A 26,026-nucleotide genomic window follows, 5' to 3' on the forward strand; every position below is an offset into this window, starting at 1 on the left:
GGGAGGGGGTGGGACTGTAGGGATACTCCCAGGATGAGATTCATGTTTGGGGTTTGTGCTGCGTTTCGCTAATAAGTTAGTGGCAAACCCCACAAAGTAATCATTGAATGCATTTGCAATGTCAGTGGGGTTTGTCAGAGTAATATCCCCCTTAGTGATATTACTTGGTTGTTGATGGTTAGGAGCCTGGAATATATTGTTGATAACCTTCCAGAAGTTAGCTGGGTTTGATGTATTTTGGTGGAGATTGTCAGAGTAATATTGTGCTTTTGCATACCTTGTTTGCCTTGTGCACACGTTCCGCAGGCATCTGTAGTGATTGAGATCCTTGGTAGTGCCAGTTACTTTGTAGCTTTTCCACAAGGCATCCCTGAACTGGTAGAGTGCTATAAGGTCAGGTGAAACCCATGGAAGGTGGGCCCCCCGTACCCTTATTTTGCGTAGTGGAGCATGGGTATCGCAGAGTTTTAAGAACTCGGATTGGAAATAGTCGAGCGCAGAATCAGGGTCAGGAATTAAATCGATTCTGTGCCATGGGCAGTTGGTAAGGTCATCCAGAAACTGTTGTGGGTTAAAGTTTTTAAATGTTCTAGTGAGGAGAACTTTAGGGCTTGAATGGGGCGGTTTAATTTTCCTTACACAGTACACTATTGCATGGTCACTGAAAATATCAGGAAGGATGCCAGAGGATTGGATTCTGCTGGGGTTTGAGGAGAGAATCCAGTCTAGCAAGGAATGGTTATGCGACTTCAGGTTTATTCGTGTGGGTTGGGAAATGAGTTGCGATAGGTTAAGTGACTTGAGTTGTATCTGGATTTTGTGGTTTTTAGGGTCAAGCCAATTGAAGTTGAAATCCCCTAGAACTAGCAGCTCACTCTTCTCATTCAGAGAGGAAATGGAGGCAAGAAATTGGGTGATATCAGTCAAGGATTGTAGAGGGGCTTTAGGGGGGCGGTAGATGCCAGCAAGCAAGATGGGCTTAGAAAAGGGGAGGCAGATTTTGCCAACTAGAGTTTCAAAAGAGGGTGGACTTGGTGGGCAATGTAACAGTGTAAATTGTAAGGTGTCTGCAATATAAAATAACACCCCTCCTACTCTCTACCCTTCCTAGCCTTATCCCTGCCACACCGTTGAAACCTGACTTTACATTTGGCACACAAATAAAACCCTCACAGCTTTACCACAGATCTGGAGCACCCCCCTGAACTCCTGTACGAGGGTGATTTGGGCATTAAATGGGCCTCCCCCCTTATACTAGGGACACCGGTACCGTTCTGGGGATACCTTGATCCCCTATGCCCTTTTTACCTTTCTGGTCTGTGCTGAAGCAGGGACTCCTGGCGGTGAGTCGCAAGACCGTTTCCAGGGTAGGATTTTGACCGGAGCACTGTGCTTCAATGTATCCGAGAATCGTACCTGATTCTCAGGTATATCTTTGGGGTATGCCACAACTTGGGGACCCCGCTACATAGCCACAATCTGAAAATATTTTCTCCGCAAAACCCACCCTGAAACTCCAAGCCTAGCAATCTCCGCCTGCTGGCATTCCTGGAAAGGCAAAAACACAAAAAATTCTGTATTGTCGCATAATTTACACACAGTCACAGTAATGCATGTGCGACAGCCAGGTCCAAGAGCTGACACTCTAAGACCCCAAAACACAGATCAGGGGCAATCAAGTGGGCTTAACCTTTATTATTGAGCCTGGTTACCCCCTCACCATCACAATAACTTATTAACTGTGGATGCGGCCTACAATATGTAGGTCGTACCACTAGACCACTCTCCACTCGATTTTTGATGCATAGGAGGAACATTTTGCATGGTGTTACCAACCATTATCTAAGCATTTCCGCCATTGGCATAACAAAAGTACTGTTGGTCTAAGGGTTATGGGCCTTGAACACATATCTCCTATTTTAGCAGGGGATAGGGTACAGGTGCTATCTTGCAGGGAGACCTTCTGGAACTTCAAACTTAACTGTTGGGTTCCTGGAGGTTTTAATGAAAATTTGGATACTAGCACCATCGTCTAGTGCCCCTTTTTTCCATCTTAAGTTTGGATTTTCACGGTTGATTATTTAATCATTGTATGATCTTGTTTTGTTTAATATTTAATTTATTAATTACATTTATGGTTTCTTTTTGATTCACATTTCACTTCCTATCAAGAACCTATAACGCAGTTATTGTTATATTATTATACTTTTTGCATATATTATTATTGGTACTTAGATTATCTAGTTATATATTTGTAATGATTTTATATGGTTTTATCTTTTTATATATGCATTTGTATTGGTTCTCACGTCATGCTTTAGCATATTATTGTTTCTTGTAACACTGAATTATGTCCTTCATCTTTATTGGTTACATTCATTCCCCAATCACGACTTTTGAACGACTATAAATGTTGTACAGCTGCTCTTTTGGACACATCCCTGATGAAGTCAGAACTTGGTCTGATGAAACGCGTAGGGTCCATGTCATTATGCTAAGCACCCATCAGCTGTTGTAGAGGATTTCATGTAACAGGCACTGGGGACGGGAGATTTGAGAAAATACTGAGGTTTGGCATTATATTGCACCTCGCCAGTGGAGCAAAAGTGAGGCATCCAGTTGCTGGTCTGGTCGGAGTATCACGGAATCAGCGGTCTCTTCATGAGGGAGTGTGAGGTCCTTGCGTAGTGAAAGTACGCTGATGGACCGGGTTCTGGCTGTGTGGCTTTACCCCCTCCCTGTAAGGAATCGGGGGCCACGTCCCTTGCGGCGTGACCCCTCCTTACCCACTACCAGTACTGCTGCGACTGCTTTCCCTGCCCCCCGTCGCTACCCATGCCGCCACCCAGTGCATATCTTGAACTCTGCCGTCGCCATCTTGGATTCTGGCACTGGTGTTACAGACTCTCAGCTGTGCTCCGCTACTTCCTGGTCTCTCAGCCACTCACGAGCAGCTCCTCGACACGCCTCCGCCATGCCCCTCGTCCGGATTGGTCACTGTCGCTTTAAATATCCTGCTTTACCTTCACTTCCTGGCCGAGCATAGATCCTTATGGGATGTTACCTGTGTTTCTGCCACAAGCCCTGTTCTTTCATTACGTATATCTGTTTTTGTTCCAGTTCGTTGTACTTGTCCAGTTTCCTCCAGGCCTGCTGCCGCTATGCTGAGTTCCTGGTTCTTAGAGACCTGCTTCTTTTGCGCTGTAACACGGGGTTACTAGTGCTGCCTGGCGGTGTGTCCATTGCAGTCAGTCTTCCCTCTCCTAGACCGGCGCCATGGGTCGTGGACGCCACTCACGTAAACCTCGTTCCCGACCTGCAGCGATTGCGCTGACGCAAAAGGACCAGCTTGATTTCCTGTTGCCGACTTCCTGCTTGAACTACGACTACCCGGATATCTCCTACCCCGACTCTGGCTTGTCCAACAACTATGCTGTTATCTCCAGTCCTGAACCCGGCCTGTTTGACTATGAACTGCGCATTCCGGACCAGTCTGCGCGGTCTAAGGTCGGTGATTTCATAACCCAGCCTCAGCCCCGCGGTCCGGTCCCGGTTTGTGGCGAGCACAATCGTGACAGTATGCTCGGCCCTACAAAACCGGACCGCAACGTGGCGGGGGTTGGTAAATGTGTAACTAAACCTATGTCCCAGGCTGCAGACCAGTCCCTGTTTGAAGAACAGTATTTGTTTGAAAAACTGCCTCCGCCTAATCTTGCTTGTATGTACGAAGGGTTAACTCCTGCAGAAAGACTGACTTGTAAAGAAATACTGACTAAATCTCAGGAATGTAGAAAGTTAAAGAAGATGTTTCAAACCCAGTACTCCCAACTGCTCCTTCTTAGGTCCACTCCGGGACTGGAAACTGGGGATTTTGGGGTACTGGTTCAGGCCATAGACACCACCCTTAAATTATTCCTGGAATTTGACAGGAAAATAAGTGAGCGTGAACCTCTACTTGCCACCTACGCACAGACTATTCACAAACCCTGTTCTGTCAGTCCTGTTGTTAAACCTGTGAGGGTACCTCCCTCTCCAAAAAATGTCCAAACCACCCCACTATCACTGCCCCCTAAGGTAGAAGCTGCCATGATTTCTAGCCCTGATTGCACCTCCCATTGCTTAAATCCCAAAGATATGTCTGCGTTAACCCCTGCCAGTCAGGTCTGTGGGGTTCCCGTGGAGTATACTTGTATTTCAAAAGCTACGGCCCTAATGTCTGAGAATCTACCCACACTTTCTAACTCAGAATCCCCAACTCCTGCTCTTGAGGTTTGTTCTGCTTTAACCCCTGATAGGCAGCTCTGCGTGCTCCCCATGTCAGAGAAGGAACCCCTTCTGCTTCAACTTTCTAAGTTAGAATCCCTAGGCTCTGTTCCCGAGCTCATTCCTATATTAACCCCTGCGGGTCAGCCCTATGAGCCTCCTTTGGTAATCCCCTGTTCGCCAGCTAAGGCCACATCCTTGGTTCCAGAGGAGGAACTCCTTGTATCCTCAATTTCAGAGGCAAATCTCCCTCTTTTTGACTCTCAGGTACTATCTGCATTGATCCCTGTAAATCCTTGCTGCTCCCAGGCTAATGCATCCTTTCTAGTATCAGAGAATGAATCCCCAAGTCTGACAGCAGAGGTTGCACTGAATGACTCCCCTAAGCATGCAGAGTCCTTGAATTTTCTTGACTACAATCATCCTGCTTCAGCTCAAGTTTCCGTTGCCGTGTCCCCTGGAACATCTGCTAAAATACTGGTTCCAGTTAAAGGTATTCAGGAACCGGGTTTTTCCCTAAGCCTGTACGCAGAATCCCCACTCCCAGGTATTTCGCTGACCCAGTCTGTCACTCAGAATGCTATGATCCCTGCTTCAGCACATAGTTCCCTTGTCATGGAATCTGTAGTCTTTTCTGATTTCCCAGACACTCCTTCCCAAGCAACCCCTCCAGAGATCAGCGTATCTGTTGTCACCCCCTTAGTACAGTCAGAAACCACCCTGCCTACATTACAAATTCAGGTGTATAAATCTGAGCTATTTTGTCTTCCCTCACTTGCTGAACCTCAGTCCTTTAGCACTGTATCTAAATGTGCTCCAGCAACCGTTGGGTTATTCAGGGCTAAGATTAAAACCCCTGTGTTAAAGGGTAACTTCTCACACATATCCTGCAAACCTAGAACTTCCATGATTAGTCTTAAGTCATTTTCCACAGTATCTGATTTTCTTATTAGTGTAACCCAGACACCCACATCACTGGCTAGCAGTTCCGTTATCAGAATTTTTGCACTAGTAAACATACCTATTTCTGATTTTGTCATGACAAGTACCCCAGTTAGGGCCCTTGCAGTTTTTGATAAAACTCTTTTTCCTACTAAGGTTTCTGCTATTAAGAGTTTTCCCGGTTCCAACTTACCGCTTATTGACCCTCTAACTTCCCCAGTCCCCGTCACTGATTCCCAGGCGTCAGCTTCAGATGCAAGTTCTCCTTCTCCTTCTACCAGTGTCCCTGCAGTGCCAGATGTCCCTGTTACAGATTCTGAGCCTCCAGCTCCAGACACTAGCTTCCCTCCCTCCGCTGCCCCTGCACTGTCAAGTTCCAGATATTAAAGCTCCAGAGCCTATTCCTACTCCCACTCCTATAACAAGTACGATGCCCTTGGAGTTCGTTGCAGCACGTAATCCGCCTCATGCGGTTGTTCAAATCTTTGCAAGGCCCTGTATACCTTCCCCAAACTCTGGTGCCATATCCGAAGTAACCCTTGCCGCGCTCCAAATCCCCGGTGCAGGAGGGCAGTTTCTTTTCTCTGACCATTCGGTGGCCAATGAAGTACCTCAGTATGACTTTAACGATGGGGTTTTTCTCCCTATTGTCTCTGGCTTGGACTCTGGAAGGTGGAGATCACAGACTATACTGTCTCTCTCTGAGCGTTCTACAGTATTTGGGAGCTCCACTACTGATTGCTTCTCTGCCTCAGCGAACCCATGGTTATCCCTCACGGAACCTTCTGTTGTGCCTGTGTCCTCTGTGTTGGAAATACTCAGTCCGCACCTCAAGATTTCGGTCCCTAAGCCTGGTTTACCGTTCACCTTGTCATCTACTATACCCATACCTGGCAATGCACCCACCCACCCTATACCCTCGCTGACCACTACCCGGAAAACCTCTGGAGGAGAAGACCCTCTCAAATTTCCACGTGCTGATGTCAGCAAAGACTTTGTCTGTCCGGAAGGTCGCCCTGATATACTCTTTCAACTATTGGTGCCTCTTGTCCTGAACTTTGGTACCATTACTAGGGACTGGGCTCCCAGCGGGGGCCCTTCTGCTGTTTCTGCTCCGGAACCCCCTGGTTCTTCACAGCCTTGGATTTCCAAGCCATTTCGCGTGGCGAGCCACGTACCAATAATTTCTCTACCACCACTTTCCTATCCTAAGTTTGTACTCGCCAATGAACTGCTGGTTTACGGATGCCCTGCTCGCCTAAAACAATTTAGGAATAACTCCATGTCTCCGAGACCAATGAGTGCCCACGAGTCTCTGGACCACAACTCTACTCTCCATCCTAGACAATTCCAGAACAATTCCAGGTCCCCCAACTCTAGGAGTGGTTATGATCGTCCTGAGGTCGATCCTGAAGGGGGGGGGGGGTACTGTAAGGAATCGGGGGCCACGTCCCTTGCAGCGTGACCCCTCCTTACCCACTACCAGTACTGCAGCGGCTGCTGTCCCTGCCCCCCGTCGCTACCCATGCCGCCGCCCAGTGCATACCTTGAACTCTGCTGTCGCCATCTTGGATTCTGGCACTGGTGTTACAGACTCTCAGCTGTGCTCCGCTACTTCCTGGTCTCTCAGCCACTCACGAGCAGCTCCTCGACACGCCTCCGCCATGCCCCTCGTCCGGATTGGTCACTGTCGCTTTAAATATCCTGCTTTGCCTTCACTTCCTGACCGAGCATAGATCCTTATGGGATGTTACCTGTGTTTCTGCCACAAGCCCTGTTCTTTCATTACGTATCTCTGTTTTTGTTCCAGTTCGTTGTACTTGTCCAGTTTCCTCCAGGCCTGCTGCCGCTACGCTGAGTTCCTGGTTCTTAGAGACCTGCTTCTTTTGCGCTATAACACGGGGTTACTAGTGCTGCCTGGCGGTGTGTCCATTGCAGTCAGTCTTCCCTCTCCTAGACCGGCGCCATGGGTCGTGGACGCCACTCACGTAAACATCGTTCCCGACCTGCAGCGATTGCGCTGACGCAAAAGGACCAGCTTGATTTCCTGTTGCCGACTCCCTGCTTGAACTACGACTACCCGGATATCTCCTACCCCGACTCTGGCTTGTCCAACAACTATGCTGTTATCTCCAGTCCTGAACCCGGCCTGTTTGACTATGAACTGCGCACTCCGGACCAGTCTGCGCGGTCTAAGGTCGGTGATTTCATAACCCAGCCTCAGCCCCGCGGTCCGGTCCCGGTTTGTGGCGAGCACAATCGTGACAGTATGCTCGGCCCTACAAAACCGGACCGCGCCGTGGCGGGGGTTAGTAAATGTGTAACTAAACCTATGTCCCAGGCTGCGGACCAGTCCCTGTTTGAAGAACAGTATTTGTTTGAAAAACTGCCTCCGCCTAATCTTGCTTGTATGTACGAAGGGTTAACTCCTGCAGAAAGACTGACTCGTAAAGAAATACTGACTAAATCTCAGGAATGTAGAAAGTTAAAGAAGATGTTTCAAGCCCAGTACTCCCAAATGCTCCTTCTTAGGTCCACCTCGGGACTGGAAACTGGGGATCTTGGGGTACTGGTTCAGGCCATAGACACCACCCTTAAATTATTCCTGGAATTTGACAGGAAAATAAGTGAGCGTGAACCTCTACTTGCCGCCTACGCACAGACTATTCACTAACCCTGTTCTGTCAGTCCTGTTGTTACACCTGTGAGGGTACCTCCCTCTCCAAAAAATGTCCAAACCACCCCACTATCACTGCCCCCTAAGGTAGAAGCTGCCATGATTTCTAGCTCTGATTGCACCTCCCATTGCTTAAATCACAAAGATATGTCTGCGTTAACCCCTGCCAGTCAGGTCTGTGGGGTTCCCGTGGAGTATACTTGTATTTCAAAAGCTACGGCCCTAGTGTCTGAGAATCTACCCACACTTTCTAACTCAGAATCCCTAACTCCTGCTCTTGAGGTTTTTTTCTGCTTTAACCCCTGATAGGCAGCTCTGCGTGCTCCCCATGTCAGAGAAGGAACCCCTTCTGCTTCAACTTTCTAAGTTAGAATCCCTAGGCTCTGTTCCCGAGCTCATTCCTATATTAACCCCTGCGGGTCAGCCCTATGAGCCTCCTTTGGTAATCCCCTGTTCGCCAGCTAAGGCCACATCCTTGGTTCCAGAGGAGGAACTCTTTGTATCCTCAATTTCAGAGGCAAATCTCCCTCTTTTTGACTCTCAGGTACTATCTGCATTGACCCCTGTAAATGCTTGTTGCCCCCAGGCTAATGCATCCTTTCTAGTATCAGAGAATGAATCCCCAAGTCTGACAGCAGAGGTTGCACTGAATGACTCCCCTAAGCTTGCAGAGTCCTTGAATTTTCTTGACTACAATCCCCCTGCTTCAGCTCAAGTTTCCGTTGCCGTGTCCCCTGGAACTTCTGCTAAAATACTGGTTCCAGTTAAAGGTATTCAGGAACCGGGTTTTTCCCTAAGCCTGTACGCAGAATCCCCACTCCCAGGTATTTCGCTGACCCAGTCTGTCACTCAGAATGCTGAGATCCCTGCTTCAGCACATAGTTCCCTTGTCATGGAATCTGTAGTCTTTTCTGATTTCCCAGACACTCCTTTCCAAGCAACCCCTCCAGAAATCAGTATATCTGTTGTCACCCCCTTAGTACAGTCAGAAACCACCCTGCCTACATTACAAATTCAGGTGTATAAATCTGAGCTATTTTGTCTTCCCTCACTTGCTGAACCTCAGTCCTTTAGCACTGTATCTAAATGTGCTCCAACAACCGTTGGGTTATTCAGGGCTAAGATTAAAACCCCTGTGTTAAAGGGTACCTTCTCACACATATCCTGCAAACCTAGAACTTCCATGATTAGTCCTAAGTCATTTTCCACAGTATCTGATTTTCTTATTAGTGTAACCCAGACACCCACATCACTGGCTAGCAGTTCCGTTATCAGAATTTTTGCACTAGTAAACATACCTATTTCTGATTTTGTCATGACAAGTACCTCAGTTAGGGCCCTTGCAGTTTTTGATAAAACTCTTTTTCCTACTAAGGTTTCTGCTATTAAGAGTTTTCCCGGTTCCAACTTACCGCTTATTGACCCTCTAACTTCCCCAGTCCCCGTCACTGATTCCCAGGCGTCAGCTTCAGATGCAAGTTCTCCTTCTCATTCTACCAGTGTCCCTGCAGTGCCAGATGTCCCTGTTACAGATTCTGAGCCTCCAGCTCCAGACACTAGCTTCCCTCCCTCCGCTGCCCCTGCACTGTCAAGTTCCAGATATTAAAGCTCCAGAGCCTATTCCTACTCCCACTCCTATAACAAGTACGATGCCCTTGGAGTTCGTTGCAGCACGTAATCCGCCTCATGCGGTTGTTCAAATCTTTGCAAGGCCCTGTATACCTTCCCCAAACTCTGGTGCCATATCCGAAGTAACCCTTGCCGCGCTCCAAATCCCCGGTGCAGGAGAGCAGTTTCTTTTCTCTGACCATTCGGTGGCCAATGAAGTACCTCAGTATGACTTTAACGATGGGGTTTTTCTCCCTATTGTCTCTGGCTTGGACTCTGGGAGGTGGAGATCACAGACTATACTGTCTCTCTCTGAGCGTTCTACAGTATTTGGGAGCTCCACTACTGATTGCTTCTCTGCCTCAGCGAACCCATGGTTATCCCTCACGGAACCTTCTGTTGTGCCTGTGTCCTCTGTGTTGGAAATACTCAGTCCGCACCTCAAGATTTCGGTCCCTAAGCCTGGTTTACCGTTCACCTTGTCCTCTACTATACCCATACCTGGCAATGCAACCACCCACCCTATACCCTCGCTGACCACTACCCGGAAAACCTCTGGAGGAGAAGACCCTCTCAAATTTCCACGTGCTGATGTCAGCAAAGACTTTGTCTGTCCGGAAGGTCGCCCTGATATACTCTTTCAACTATTGGTGCCTCTTGTCCTGAACTTTGGTACCATTACTAGGGACTGGGCTCCCAGCGGGGGCCCTTCTGCTGTTTCTGCTCCGGAACCCCCTGGTTCTTCACAGCCTTGGATTTCCAAGCCATTTCGCGTGGCGAGCCACGTACCAATAATTTCTCTACCACCACTTTCCTATCCTAAGTTTGTACTCGCCAATGAACTGCTGGTTTACGGATGCCCTGCTCGCCTAAAACAATTTAGGAATAACTCCATGTCTCCGAGACCAATGAGTGCCCACGAGTCTCTGGACCACAACTCTACTCTCCATCCTAGACAATTCCAGAACAATTCCAGGTCCCCCAACTCTAGGAGTGGTTATGATCGTCCTGAGGTCGATCCTGAAGGGGGGGTACTGTAAGGAATCGGGGGCCACGTCCCTTGCGGCGTGACCCCTCCTTACCCACTACCAGTACTGCAGCGGCTGCTGTCCCTGCCCCCCGTCGCTACCCATGCCGCCGCCCAGTGCATAGCTTGAACTCTGCCGTCGCCATCTTGGATTCTGGCACTGGTGTTACAGACTCTCAGCTGTGTTCCGCTACTTCCTGGTCTCTCAGCCACTCACGAGCAGCTCCTCGACACGCCTCCGCCATGCCCCTCGTCCGGATTGGTCACTGTCGCTTTAAATATCCTGCTTTGCCTTCACTTCCTGACCGAGCATAGATCCTTATGGGATGTTACCTGTGTTTCTGCCACAAGCCCTGTTCTTTCATTACGTATCTCTGTTTTTGTTCCAGTTCGTTGTACTTGTCCAGTTTCCTCCAGGCCTGCTGCCGCTACGCTGAGTTCCTGGTTCTTAGAGACCTGCTTCTTTTGCGCTATAACACGGGGTTACTAGTGCTGCCTGGCGGTGTGTCCATTGCAGTCAGTCTTCCCTCTCCTAGACCGGCGCCATGGGTCGTGGACGCCACTCACGTAAACCTCGTTCCCGACCTGCAGCGATTGCGCTGACGCAAAAGGACCAGCTTGATTTCCTGTTGCCGACTCCCTGCTTGAACTACGACTACCCGGATATCTCCTACCCCGACTCTGGCTTGTCCAACAACTATGCTGTTATCTCCAGTCCTGAACCCGGCCTGTTTGACTATGAACTGCGCACTCTGGACCAGTCTGCGCGGTCTAAGGCCAGTGATTTCATAACCCAGCCTCAGCCCCGCGGCCCGGTTTGTGGCGAGCACAATCGTGACACTCCCCTATCTCTACCGGGGCTATCGTTTGTCTGTGAGTGAACACGTTATCATCAGATCATCATTCAGGATCGGCATAATTGCGGTCTCCTTGTACTAGGAGGCTCAGCTGACGGATCTTCTGTTGTCATCACTTACGAGTATAAATTGGTGAGTTCAAATTGAGCTCTCTCAGATATAATATATATGTACTGGAATAAACCTCACTATCTCTGCTTTTCCTCAGGACTCATTGGTGAAATAATGTTACATGTATCACTTGCTCATTCTCCCCAAATGTAACTAGTCCCTTTGCATATTGTGTGTCTGTTAAATATCATTATCCTCCTCGTTGAGTATCAGCTGAAGATGGACCTTACTGTTTTTTAATCATTATTGTTTTTTTTATTACATATATAAGTTTTTATATCTCATATTTGTTTATCAAGTTAGGGGCATTAATTGTCTATTAAATTGTTTATATTTTTATTTACTATTGGTCATTTGTGCTTTTTCTTTCGTTTGAATGTATGTATATGTATACACTCACAGCGAAATTAAATCGCTAGGTATAATGATATTGGCATTATGAACACTCTCACCATCTCCCTTCAATCAAAATGTATTATTTATTGTCATTTTAAGCGAGAATACAGATCGGTTTCCACACACGTAATAAAAATTACAGGCAAACAAGAAACATTTAAATATTACAGCTGTAACAAGATAAAAATAGATCATTCCCTTTTCTGTTAATTATCATAAATGTCCTGAATCAGCGGATTGCAAAGCCATGTTTGAAAAGCAAATACTACCAGAAATGAATACAGAAGGAGGAAGTTATTAATCAGTCTTCAGGCTATGAAACAAGGCCAAACCCGCCTTACAATTCTGATATATCTCAAGAATAAAGTAACATTGCAATCAGCAGGTGTTCTCTTTTGCTAATTTTATTGCTATTTTTTGAATGTGGTAAAGTTGGATAAATAATCTTCCTTATAATCTTCAAAACCAATGGAAAAGTATTCATATCTTTACTATAATTAGAATGTAGGTATTTAAAATGTTAAATGACTAGTAATTTTATATGCAAATTTAATATAATGTATGTTGCCAATTTAGGTTTAATTATGAGCAATGTTTTCACTGAAAGCACAATGTTAACAGAACAATATGGGTTTATAATGCAGTTAATATTTGCTATAAGATATATATATATATATATATATATATATATATATATATATATATCCAAGAAAGAGAACACAGGAACGCACCAAGGTAAGGAAAATTGTATTTAACAAGTGCAAATAGCAAACAAGTAGTAACTTACATTTGAGTAAAATTCAGTCCGTGTAAGAATCAGTCAAGCCCACGACACATCGGCAGTACAGTGGAATAGATAGGGGAAGTGCTGGTATGATGAGCTTCAGTCCCGTGCGCTGGGACTAAGGCCTCGGCCAGGCTCCCTGCTTGCTCGCTGAGGCGCGCTGAGGCTCAGGGAAAGCGGGTGCTTTCCCTGGCCTTGCGGTTGCTTACCGCACGCGCCGTCAGCGGGTGGGTGGGCGGGCACGTCACTGGCCGGGGGCGGGCCAGTGACATCACAGAGCTGGTTCACCCTCATTGGGCGAACCGCTCACGTGACCGGCCTGTCGCGCCGGCAAGTGGGGGAATTTTAAATTCCCCTAAGACCTGCGCTTCCGCAAGCGCGCGGAAGCGCAGATGAGCCCCTACTAAAGCCGCTCTAATTGCGGCTGTAGGGGCTCAGTGCTGAGCGGGAGCGCGCGTCAGCATGCTTCCGCCAGCAAGCAGTAAACATGGCCGAGGCCTAAGCCGGTTGCACTTTATGACAGCTCGCTTCTGGGTTCATGCGCTGTTGTGATACCCGTGTGGAGTAGGCCCCCTTATCCTCGTCACTGACTTTTGCCGTCCCGTATAGGGAGCATTGACCAATGTATTAAAAAGCACACTGGAGTGTAAAGTAACCAATTGGTATATAACCTGGTTTCTACACTCTTGATCTCCGTATGTATACAGTATATATACACACATACATACATACATACATACATCTATATATACACACACATACAGATGCAGCGACCGTTATTCAGACAAATCATGGAGCCGTTTTCGTGTGCTCTGCTGTATTCTACGCAGCATTAACGTGGCCAATCGCCCCAGGCACACGTTTATCATGGTTGCTTTCTTTGAATTTCATGGATTATCTTTCTTTGTGTGCAATGAAATGAATGAATTGTAATGTGTACAGTACTGTGCTACTGTGACAATTTCAGGTGTTTAAAAACCAGAACACTAAAATGCTATTTTCTGCACTCGCGTCTAAAGGCGATACGGTTGGAAGAAATCACACGCCATGACATGGGTATTCCGAGGTATACGATGCATGGTGTTTGAATAATGGCCGCTGCATCTGTATATATATCCCTTTGTTCTCTTGATTGCGCACCTCTGGTATACGTGACAGTGCCAAACATCCTGCGCTGCGCCCCCCCTTACCTTTAATACAGCGTCAAATGAAGCCTCGTATCCATGGCGACGCGCATCAAATTACCTCGTGGTGTAATTTGATGTCTGTCGCCATAGAGATGCTTGGACCGAAGCCTGGGAGGAGAGTTTACAGAGGCCAAGCGCTGAAGAGCGCGGGGCGTCTGTAACCGCCGCATCCCCCCCCCCACAAATTCTCTCGCCTCCCAGTTTGCTCATCCCCGACGTATACCACAATTTACATAGATTTCAGTCATAGTGTTGCCGCAAAAAAATGCATATCAGGGCGAGCTATAGCAATTATTATTCCCCTACAATATTTTTTTCTATTTATTTTGTGTTTTGTAAAATGGGATTTTGTATATTTTCACATTACTAGTTAGAGGGAGATTTCACTAAGTGAATTATCTTGTGTTTGAAAAGATTTGATTTTGACTAAAGCTCTTCCCACATTCACAGCAGTATAGGGTCACCCCAGTATGGATTCTTTGGTGTCTGACAAGATTTCCTTTCTTACTGAAGCTTTTGCCACATTTAGAGCAGTTATAGGGTCTATAGTGTCTCACCCCTGTGTGTATTATGTGGTGTCTAACAAGAGTTGATTTCTTACTGAAGCTTTTCCCACATTCAGTGCAGTTATAAGGTCTCAGCCCTGTGTGGATTCTTTGGTGTATAACAAGATTTGATTTCTTACTGATGCTTTTCCCACATTCAGAACAGTTATAGGATCTCACCCCTGTGTGGATTCTTTCGTGTGCAACAAGATTTGATTTCTCACTGAAGCTTTTCCCACATTCAGAGCAGTTATAGGGCTTCACCCCTGTGTGGATTGTTTGGTGTCTAACAAGATATGATTTATCACTGAAGCTTTTCCCACATTCAGAGCAGTTATAGGGTCTCACTCCTGTGTGGATTGTTTGGTGTCTAACAAGAATCGATTTCCGACTGAAGCTTTTCCCACATTCAGAGCAGTTATAGGGTGTCTCCCCTGTGTGAATTCTTTGGTGTGTAACATAATGCGATTTCCGACTGAAGCTTTTCCCACATTCAAAGCAGTAATAGGGTCTCACCCCTGTGTGTATTATTTGGTGCGTAACAAGAGTTGATTTCAGACGGAAGTTTTTCCCACATTCAGAACAGTTATAGGGTCTCACCCCTGTGTGGATTCTTTGATGTCTAACAAGAGTTGATTTTGTTCTGAAGCTTTTCCCACATTCAGAGCAGGTATAGGGTCTCACCCCTGTGTGGATTCTTTGGTGCGTAACAAGAGTTGCTTTCAGAAGGAAGCTTTTCCCACATTCAGAGCAGGTATAGGATTTCTTCCCTGCACTGATTATTTGCTGTATAACATTACCGTATTTCCCACTGTTGGTTTTCATGTCTCTGTTCTATAAACCTCTTTGTCTTGTCTGGTATTTTGGTGTCTAAGTTTAGTAAAATGCTGATAATGTATAGTAATGCTCTGCAGTTTCTTGTAATCTTGTTCCAATTCTCATACAGACTTATGCAATGTTGAAGTCCTTAAAACAAATTTCCATTAACACCTCTGTAATTTATGATGTTTTGGACATTTCTGACATTGCTTGTTGTCACAGATCAGTCATGGGCTGAAGATACATCTATGGTGAGAAAACGCATTAATGTAACATTGCAATGTAACAAAGTACATTTGGATGACAAAAGCTACATGTGCAAGAGACTGAATCACACAATTAAAGTTACATTGTTATATTTACATTCACCTGGAGAAAGGCAAAGATACACCCCAATTAATTATGTTACAATTATGTCTCATAAGTGGAAATGAATATTTCCTCCTCACTCCAGTAATGAAAATCAAATTTCTCTCTGTATCAATGTTCATGTATTGTTCTGTTCTGTAGGTATGACTTATTACAAAGTGAGCACATACAATAGTAGTAAAGAACTTTTTCCCATCAAATACGTTTTGTTGTACTTTGTGATGTATTAACCCTTTAGTGGCTCAAGGGGTCCTCTAGCCATTGGCATCCCATGACTATCTGACCACTAATGTCTACAAAGGGGTAAATACACAGCTTACACTAGACTAACTGGGCTGATTGTTCAATAGAGGATACAGTGGTGCTCCAAAAATCATATGTGACCACATAAATTGTGTCAAATTCAATAAACGTCCCCTACATTTGGCTTTATAGATCAACAATTTGAAAAGGATTGGAAGATCATTCTTAATGAATGTTCTTTCAAATTGATCTCCTTGATTGTACAAACAAGTTTAAAGAAAAACTTATACTTGAAAAAGAAATTGTAGTTTTACAAAAACAATTAGCCACATTCTCAAAAATGGATGGCTTTAGAGAGTTAGATCAAAGTCTTGCTAAATCCATAAAAGAGTTAGAGAAAATTATTACTGCTAAAAAACAACAAAAATTTGTAAGGGATAAGCTTGATTACGAGCGTAATCACGTTTATTCGTGGGAAAAGATTGTACAGCCAAGGAGGGACAATCGTACTTCACGTCCGGCCCACTCCAGAAAATAAATCCGGCTATAGCTCATGGACTCATAAATCCATCTTAAAGCATAAGAAAGGCTCTAGAGCCCTGCAAAGTGGAGAATCAGACATCTCAGACACAGAGAATTTGGCCCACGCTGTCTCATTCTTTACTACTCATGAAGATTCCCAGTCAGAAACAGATGCTCCTAAGGAGCAGCGTACTCTTTGGGATAGACCACAAAGAGAAAGAGCTACAGAATATGGGTCTAGATCTGGCAATTCTTCATAGGGGGCCGAGTCTCATTCTTCAAAAAACTCAAAAGGACAAGACGGGGGTTCAAAACAACAACAAAAAATCAAGGCAAAGGGGTACCAACCAAGAGGAAAAAGAACTTCTATTGGATGAATGTGCCGTAATTAACATCTCTAACTTACCACTATCCTGTGAGGAACTGTCACTGTTAAACAAAAGTCTGGGATTTGTTCCCGATACGAAGTTTGATCTTTTTGAAACAATAATTGACGTACAAAAATTTATACGGAAATGTACCCTCAAAAAGTTTATTAGTGATAAGCAAACATCTACATTAACCTCTGCTATTTCTGATCCCCTTTCTTTAGGTTCCCCACCTCCCGAATTAACACAATCCTCTGAGACATTTACGTTCAAAGAGCAATGTGTCCTCCAAGATATGGAAGAGTTAGGAAGGTACTGTGATGCCGATGATGATCCAGATGTGTTTTTGGGTAGGTGTAATACTGGCCTCAAAAGAAAATCCTTATTTTTTCCCACATTTACGAAAGGCAAGTTTCTCTCTACCTTTGAGAGCCTAGTGGGGAGAGATCTCAGACCCTTAAATAAGGGATTCTCTTTTGATGCCAGTCAGAGATCATGTAATATGGATAATCTAAAAAAGAAAAAGAAGCTTTACGAGATGTCAAAGCCAACAATTTGTTGGTGATCAAAAATGCGGATAAAGGGGAGGGGGCGGTTGTAGTGCAGCATAGGGATGACTACTACAAGAAAGCCATCCGCCAACTTGGGGATACTTGTTCCTATGCTGTACTGCATACCGACCCTACCCCAAAGTTTCAGAAGGAACGTAGGGATCTGTTGGATACGGGCTCTATGTTGGATGTACTTAATGACAATGACACCAATTTTCTATACAATGCTTCGCCTGTTACTGCCGTGTTTCACCATCTCCCAAAGATCCACAAAACATTGGTCTCCCCTCCTGGGAGACCGATTGTTTCTAGCATTGGATCTTTGGGAGATGGTGTCTCACGATATGTGGACTGTTTTCTCCAGCCCCTCGTACAGCAGTTACCATCCTATATTCATGGCAGTGGTGACTTACTCAACAATATCAATTCTATTAAGTGGAAAAAAAATGTAGTATTGATAACACTTGATGTCACGTCCCTCTATACGGTTATCTCCCATGAGCAGGACCTGACAGCTGCTCGCTTCTTCCTCAGGCGGTCTAATTTAGCACCAGCACACATCACATTTATTCTGCAATCTATTCACTTTCTTCTTACTCACAATTTTTTTGATGTTTGATGGGGTTCATTATCTCCAAACACGTGGAACGGCTATGGGGACCAGCTTTCCCCCATCCTATGCTAATCTATTCATGGGATGGTGGGAGTCATTCCACGTGTTTGGAGATCTGAACAAATTCAGGGAGCACATTTTATTTTACAGGCGCTATATTGATGACCTGTTAATTTGGGAGGGTGATATTTCTACACTTTTACAGTTTATTGAATCACTTAATCACAATTCTGTTAATCTTGTATTCACATCTAATTATCATTTACACCATATATGTTATCTTGATTTGTGTTTATATATAGACACTTCACTGCACATTTCAAACAATCTTATTTCGAAAACCGAATTCTCTGAATACTTTTTTGAGAGCCAGCAGCTGTCATCCTAAGGCCCTGTTGAGGGTGATACTCAAAGGTCAATTCATGAGGGCGCGTCGGAACTGTTCTAGTGCGGAGGACTACGAGAATCAGTCCAGAGAATTATATACACGCTTTAGGAGAAGGGGCTATGCCCAGGATAGATCGATTCAAGAAGTGAAAACTATGGATAGAGGCTCTGTACTCAGACAGGCCCTTAGGATGGCCAGGTCTGATAAGAGTCCCTTATTCATTACCCCTTATAGTGTACAGGCAGAATCCATAAGGTCCATACTTAAGAAACATTGGAATGTTCTTTCATTGGATCCTGTGTTGAAACCATTTTGTATCTACAGGACCCCACATAGTGTTTAAAAGAGCACAGATTTTAGGTAATAAGATATCACCTAGCCTCTTTAAACGCATACTTGATGCTCCATTACCCAAGGGATCCTTTGCCTGCAGCCGGTGTAAAATTTGTTCCAAAATGTGTCAGAAACCAACATTTACATCATCAGTCACAGGAACAACATATAGAATTCAAAATTTTATAAATTGTAATTCCACTTTTGTGATTTATTTGCTGACATGCGGCTGCGGGCAACAATATGTCGGTAGGACTTCCAGGCGCCTGAAGATTGTTAAAAAGAATCCAAACCATCCGGTATCCAAACACTTTTCCAGCTGTACAAAGGGCGGTATTGATAATTTCTGTTTTCAGGGAATAGAACAGGTTCGGATACTTCCTAGGGGGGGTGACAGGCTTAAGATGCTGGATAGACGCGAAGCGTTTCGGATCTTTTCCCCGAGAACTAGGACACCATTAGGGATCAATATCGATTGGGATATAAGCCATTTTCTTTGAAATAGGGGTAGTAATTGTTTTATATGATGCTTATTGAACTATGTATATTATTAATACATGAATTTATATGCTCATTACTCATTCTCTTGACTAATAGCTCTTTGTTAAACAGAGGTTACTAGAAATATTCAACTGCTATTTGTTCAGTGACAGGTGTAGCATTGTCTATTTATGAATGTCAGAAGCCCAGTGGAGTTAACAATATTACTCCATTGTTCTTTCTGTATGGTTCTCGATATATGATGTTTATGTGTAATCTTTGATGTGTATTTTTTGATGCTTATTTACCATCTATTGGCTCTACTCTGCTACACCATCAGTGCCAATCAAGGTTCTGTTTCCCTCACTCTGCTAAGAATACACATTTGTATAATGGATGCTAAGTTTCTACTTAGTAGGATATGTACCTTCTATATTTGGTACTAACATATTATACCATTATGATAGTATCCACATACTTAACTACAAGCAGTGTATGAAGGGTCAGTGTTGTTAATTTAACTATGTTGCTGTTTTTGTAAGTTAATCTAATTTTTATTATTATATTTTTTAGTAAGTTTGTCTACTGTTGATGTTTATTGTACGAATAAAGTTTCTGTTTTAGAAAAAAAGCCATTCCTGTGGATCTGCTGGGCCAATAGGGTTGCACTTCGCATCATTGCGACTCGTTTGCCGGTCGCGTGTTGATGACGTCACCTGGGTTGGCGCGGCTGATCCAACAGGTATGTATAAAACACTCGTAATTCAGTTATCTTTACACCTTGACAAAGTGCTTTGGCATGAAACGCGTAGGTGGTGCGTTCATATAGCTCCTGCTTTTTGTGGATGTCTGCATTAAATAGCTGATCAACGAATTTGAGTCTGCCTGGGGTTATTCTGAATATTAGTCACTGGCTGTGCTCTGGGTGCTGCTATACTAACTGGGCTGATTAACTAAAATAGTTACACACGTCCCTGCCGTAATGTCACAATTTTCCCTGATTTGTGCTACACTGCAATTAAAATTGGTTAACAAAAAGTGCCCTAAATAATGAGTTATAAATAAATAACCTGAGGTGCTTTAACTTTTCTCTCACATTCATATTAACCCTTAGATTCATAATTTTTTTCCTGTGTACATTTCTCTTCTATACTAACATGAAACAGGAGAGTAAAGCGCTGTATATTCCAGGCTGCCCTGCTGTGAGTGTATAGTGATACTCACAAGACAATGTGCTTTGAATGTTCATTTCTCAGAGGGGGACCCTGAACATAAACTGAAATGTCACAATCACTTGCCAAGTTTTCAGTTACTTACAAGAGAAAAAGGTCTCGCTAGGAGGTGGTAAGTACCCTGCTCTAACGCTCAGGAGGGCAGTGGTAATGTAGTGTAAAGAAGCCCCAACATATAAGTAACTTAGGGGGTGGTGCTAGCTGAGATTGAATAATATGATAATTAGAAAAAGAAGAAAGAATCCCTTAAAGCTGCACTAAGAAAACACCCCTCACAGGGTTAAAATAAGTTTATTATAATCACAAATAATAAAAATAAATGTGGGGGTTGAAGCAAATGTTGTGAACCAAAATGGAATAAAATCAATTAAAATGAGGAAAGGAGTGGGTGCTAAATTGAACGCTAAAATGTCTCGTTATTTCACTTTAAATATATTAAAGATAATTATAGTCATACAATTGAATTGACTATATATCTGGTGAAATAATCAGCAGACATAGATAGACGTCTTGAAGTGAGCGGTGGGAGAATATCCACCAATATCAGGTGTTGATTATCTAATAAGGATAATATATGCAGCTTATAGTACTTACTTAGGTTGTTCATTGAACCATATGAATGGGCTCTGTTATAGTAGAACCTTTGGTCTGGAGTATCACACCGAATTAGCAAAAAAGAGAACACTTCAATTAAATGCATTCTGTGAGCGATTGTGGATCTTGACACTGATCAGCTGGAGATACACCCCGACTATCCGATACTCTCCAATCCTGAACCTGGCTACGAATTACGACGATCCGAAACTCTCCGCTCCTGAACTTGGCAAGTACCTTAACCATTCTCCAATCTATAACCCTGACCTGGCTTGAACGACTACTCTACATCCTAGGCGCGCCCGCATGGCTGTGGGTCGGCGTTATCCAATCCCCTACCTCAGCACCGCGGTCGCACTTCGTTTGTGGTGAGCTACGTGTGACAGACATATTTAGGAGAGAGTGAAGTGATTCTATCAGCAGCATTTAGGACAGATTGTAGGGGAGACCGGTGAGAGGCAGGAAGACCGGACATTAGATTACAATAATAAAATTAAATTAACACAATATGTTTGCCAGATAATAGGTATTAGTAGTCACTATGGATATACCCCTCATCACTCCCCCCCCCTGCACCCCCCATCACTTACCCCCCCCTGCACTCCTCATCACTCCCCCCCCCCTGCACTCCTCATACACACATACATACATCAGTGATCCCAAACCTTTTTTGTTTGGAGGAACCCCTGAAGTATTTAGAAAAATCTCGGGGAACCCCTATCTTGCTGACATTCGGTTCAACAGGGTTAAAACACAACATTTTACACCTCACGAGCCCCCTCTATTTCCCACCCTCTACCCATGTATCTCTCCCCCTCCGTCTCACTCACTCTCCCCCTCCCATGTATTTATCCCCTGCGTCTCACTCCTACTCCCTCTTTCCTCACTCACTCCCTCCCTTCCGTCAATTACCCCAGTCTCACTCAATCCCCGCTACAAAATACTTACCAAAAAAATCCACCCCCCTAAATACATATAACCCCACCCGCAATACATAATAAAAATACCCCGCACCCACCAATACATATTAAAAATGTCCCCAATACATATTTAACTTCATTACTCATGGAGACTGTGATGGCAGATACAATAGATTTGTTCAAAAAAAGGTTGGACATCTTTTTAGATGGGAAAGGTATACAGGGATATACCAAATAAGTATACATGGGAAGGATGTTGATCCAGGGATTAATCCGATTGCCAATTCTTGGAGTCAGGAAGGAATTAATTTTTCCCCTTAATGGGGTTTTTTGATTGCCTTCCTCTGGATCATAAGTAAGTATAGATATAGGATAAAGTATCTGTTGTCTAAATTTAGCATAGGTTGAACTTGATGGACGGAAGTCTTTTTTCAATCTCATCTACTATGTAACTATGTAACTATGTAACTATGTAACTATGTGAGAAGTGAGAAGGACCGAACTGCTCCAAGGAAAACAGATTCGGGCCACACGAGTAAAATCATCATCATCCTCCTCGTATCTCCCCAGGCATCCCCTCATCATCATCCTCCTCCTCCTCATATACCCCCCCCTGCATTTCACATCACTCTCCCCCCCCCCCCCCCGAAACTCACATCACCCATCCCAGAGGGGGGCGCCGGGTCAGAGAAAACAAACACACACAGACACACACCTTGTGTCCTGTCTCCTGTCCATGCTGCTTCATCCTCTGCTTGGCCACACCCCAAAGGCTCGTCACTCCTCCTCCTGATTGGCTGCTGCATTACCCAGCAGCAGCCAATCAGGATAGAGGAAGCTACCCAGCCCCCTAACAGCCCTACTCTAATAAATCGGGGAAATCTCAGGGAACCTTCAGATGGGAAACACCGCCATAGGGGCTTCTCAATGCACGTTCCTCCCTTCCTCCGTTACCACATGAGAACACTGAAAAATTACATGAGTCATCTTAGTATATTGAAGTATTAGGAACATTTCATATGGAGCAGAATAATTCGCATAGGGAAAATAAAGTTGATTATAAGCACAATTTTCAAATATTGTATCTACATTCTTAATCATTTGTTATTTTTCTCCCCCCTCACTGTGCCTCTCGCTCTCTCCCCCTCACTGTGCCTCTCTCTCTCCCCCCTCACTGTGCCTCTCTCTCTCTCCCTCCCCCTCACTGTGCCTCTCGCTCTCTCCCCCTCACTGTGCCTCTCTCTCCCCCCTCACTGTGCCTCTCTCTCCCCCCCTCACTGTGCCTCTCTCTCCCCCCCTCACTGTGCCTCTCTCTCCCCCCCTCACTGTGCCTCTCTCTCCCCCCCCTCACTGTGCCTCTCTCTCCCCCCCCTCACTGTGCCTCTCTCTCCCCCCCCCTCACTGTGCCTCTCTCTCCCCCCTCACTGTGCCTCTCTCTCTCCCCCCCTCACTGTGCCTCTCTCTCCTCCCCTCTCTGTGCCTCTCTCTCCCCTCCTCACTGTGCCTCTCTCCCCTCCTCACTGTGCCTCTCTCCCCTCCTCACTGTGCCGCGCTCTCCCCTCCTCACTGTGCCGCGCTCTCCCCTCCTCACTGTGCCGCGCTCTCCCCTCCTCACTGTGCCGCGCTCTCCCCTCCCACTCACTGTGCCGCGCTCTCCCCTCCCACACACTATGCCGCGCTCTCCCCTCCCACACACTGTGCCGTGCTCTCCCCTGCCACACACTGTGCCGCGCTCTCCCCCTACTCACTGTGCCGCGCTCTCCCCTCCCACACACTGTGCCGCGCTCTCCCCTCCCACACACTGTGCCGCGCTCTCCCCTCCCACTCACTGTGCCGCGCTCTCCCCTCCCACACACTGTGCCGCGCTCTCCCCTCCCACACACTGTGCCGCGCTCTCCTCTCCCACTCACTGTGCCGCGCTCTCCCCTCCCACACACTGTGCCGCGCTCTCCCCTCCCACACACTGTGCCGCGCTCTCCCCTCCCACACACTGTGCCGCGCTCTCCCCTCCCACTCACTGTGCCGCGCTCTCCCCTCCCACACACTGTGCCGCGCTCTCCCCTCCCACTCACTGTGCCGCGCTCTCCTCTCCCACTCACTGTGCCGCGCTCTCCCCTCCCACTCACTGTGCCGCGCTCTCCCCTCCCACTCACTGTGCCGCGCTCTCCCCTCCCACACACTGTGCCCCGCTCTCCCCTCCCACACACTGTGCCGCGCTCTCCCCTCCCACACACTGTGCCGCGCTCTCCCCTCCCACACACTGTGCCGCGCTCTCCCCTCCCACACACTGTGCCGCGCTCTCCCCTCCCACACACTGTGCCGCGCTCTCCCCCTACTCACTGTGCCGCGCTCTCCCCTCCCACACACTGTGCCGCGCTCTCCCCCTACTCACTGTGCCGCGCTCTCCTCTCCAACTCACTGTGCCGCGCTCTCCCCTCCCACACACTGTGCCGCGCTCTCCCCTCCCACACACTGTGCCGCGCTCTCCCCTCCCACACACTGTGCCGCGCTCTCCCCTCCCACACACTGTGCCGCGCTCTCCCCTCCCACACACTGTGCCGCGCTCTCCCCTCCCACACACTGTGCCGCGCTCTCCCCTACACACTCACTGTGCCGCGCTCTCCCCTCCCACACACTGTGCCGCGCTCTCCCCTCCCACTCACTGTGCCGCGCTCTCCCCCTACTCACTGTGCCGCGCTCTCCTCTCCAACTCACTGTGCCGCGCTCTCCCCTCCCACACACTGTGCCGCGCTCTCCCCTCCCACTCACTGTGCCGCGCTCTCCTCTCCCACTCACTGTGCCGCGCTCTCCCCTCCCACTCACTGTGCCGCGCTCTCCCCTCCCACACACTGTGCCGCGCTCTCCCCTCCCACTCACTGTGCCGCGCTCTCCTCTCCCACTCACTGTGCCGTGCTCTCCCCTCCCACACACTGTGCCGCGCTCTCCCCTCCCACACACTGTGCCGCGCTCTCCCCTCCCACACACTGTGCCGCGCTCTCCCCCTACTCACTGTGCCGCGCTCTCCTCTCCCACACACTGTGCCGCGCTCTCCCCTCCCACACACTGTGCCGCGCTCTCCCCTCCCACACACTGTGCCGCGCTCTCCCCTCCCACACACTGTGCTGCGCTCTCCCCTCCCACACACTGTGCCGCGCTCTCCCCCTACTCACTGTGCCGCGCTCTCCTCTCCAACTCACTGTGCCGCGCTCTCCTCTCACACTCACTGTGCCGCGCTCTCCCCTCCCACACTGTGCCGCGCTCTCCCCTCCCACTCACTGTGCCACGCTCTCCCCTCCCACTCACTGTGCCGCGCTCTCCCCTCCCACTCACTGTGCCGCGCTCTCCCCTCCCACTCACTGTGCCGCGCTCTCCCCTCCCACTCACTGTGCCGCGCTCCCCTCTCCCACTCACTGTGACGCGCTCTCCTCTCCCACTCACTGTGCCGCGCTCTCCTCTCCCACTCAGTGCCGCGCTCTCCCCTTACTCACTGTGCCGCGCTCTCCCCTCCCACACACTGTGCCGCGCTCTCCCCTCCCACTCACTGTGCCGCGCTCTTCCCCTACTCACTGTGCCGCGCTCTCCCCTCCCACTCTGTGCCGCGCTCTCCCCTCCCACTCACTGTGCCGCGCTCTCCCCTCCCACTCACTGTGCCGCGCTCTCCCCTCCCACTCACTGTGCCGCGCTCTCCCCTCCCACTCACTGTGCCGCGCTCTCCCCTCCCACACACTGTGCCCTGCTCTCCCCTCCCACTCACTGTGCCGCGCTCTCCCCTCCCACTCACTGTGCCGCGCTCTCCCCTCCCACTCACTGTGCCGCGCTCTCCTCTCCCACTCACTGTGCCGCGCTCTCCCCTCCCACACACTGTGCCGCGCTCTCCCCTCCCACACACTGTGCCGCGCTCTCCCCTCCCACACGCTGTGCCCCGCTCTCCCCTCCCACTCACTGTGCCGCGCTCTCCCCTCCCACACACTGTGCCCCGCTCTCCCCTCCCACTCACTGTGCCGCGCTCTCCTCTCCCACTCACTGTGCCGCGCTCTCCCCTCCCACACACTGTGCCGCGCTCTCCCCTCCCACTCACTGTGCCGCGCTCTCCTCTCCCACTCACTGTGCCGCGCTCTCCCCTCCCACACACTGTGCCGCGCTCTCCCCTCCCACACGCTGTGCCCCGCTCTCCCCTCCCACTCACTGTGCCGCGCT

The 26,026-nt window shown here is 47.4% G+C and overlaps 3 protein-coding genes across 3 annotated transcripts in view; 2 read left to right on the plus strand and 1 right to left on the minus strand.

Annotated features, from left to right (window-relative positions):
• LOC142464294 (uncharacterized) overlaps positions 1-26,026 on the plus strand; it is a 566,786-nt gene that overhangs the window by 447,711 nt on the left and 93,049 nt on the right. The gene's annotated exons all lie outside the window — the stretch shown is intronic.
• LOC142464298 (uncharacterized) overlaps positions 1-26,026 on the plus strand; it is a 429,853-nt gene that overhangs the window by 64,853 nt on the left and 338,974 nt on the right. The window lies entirely within an intron of this gene.
• Positions 11,951-15,498, minus strand: LOC142464318 (uncharacterized). The gene is given in 2 exon segments (XM_075567810.1): positions 11,951-14,274; positions 14,277-15,498. Coding segments are annotated over 2 exon segments (1,002 nt in total). The 5' UTR covers positions 15,223-15,498; the 3' UTR covers positions 11,951-14,218.

This window comes from Ascaphus truei, chromosome 12 (assembly GCF_040206685.1).
Source record: "Ascaphus truei isolate aAscTru1 chromosome 12, aAscTru1.hap1, whole genome shotgun sequence".
NCBI lineage: Eukaryota > Metazoa > Chordata > Amphibia > Anura > Ascaphidae > Ascaphus > Ascaphus truei.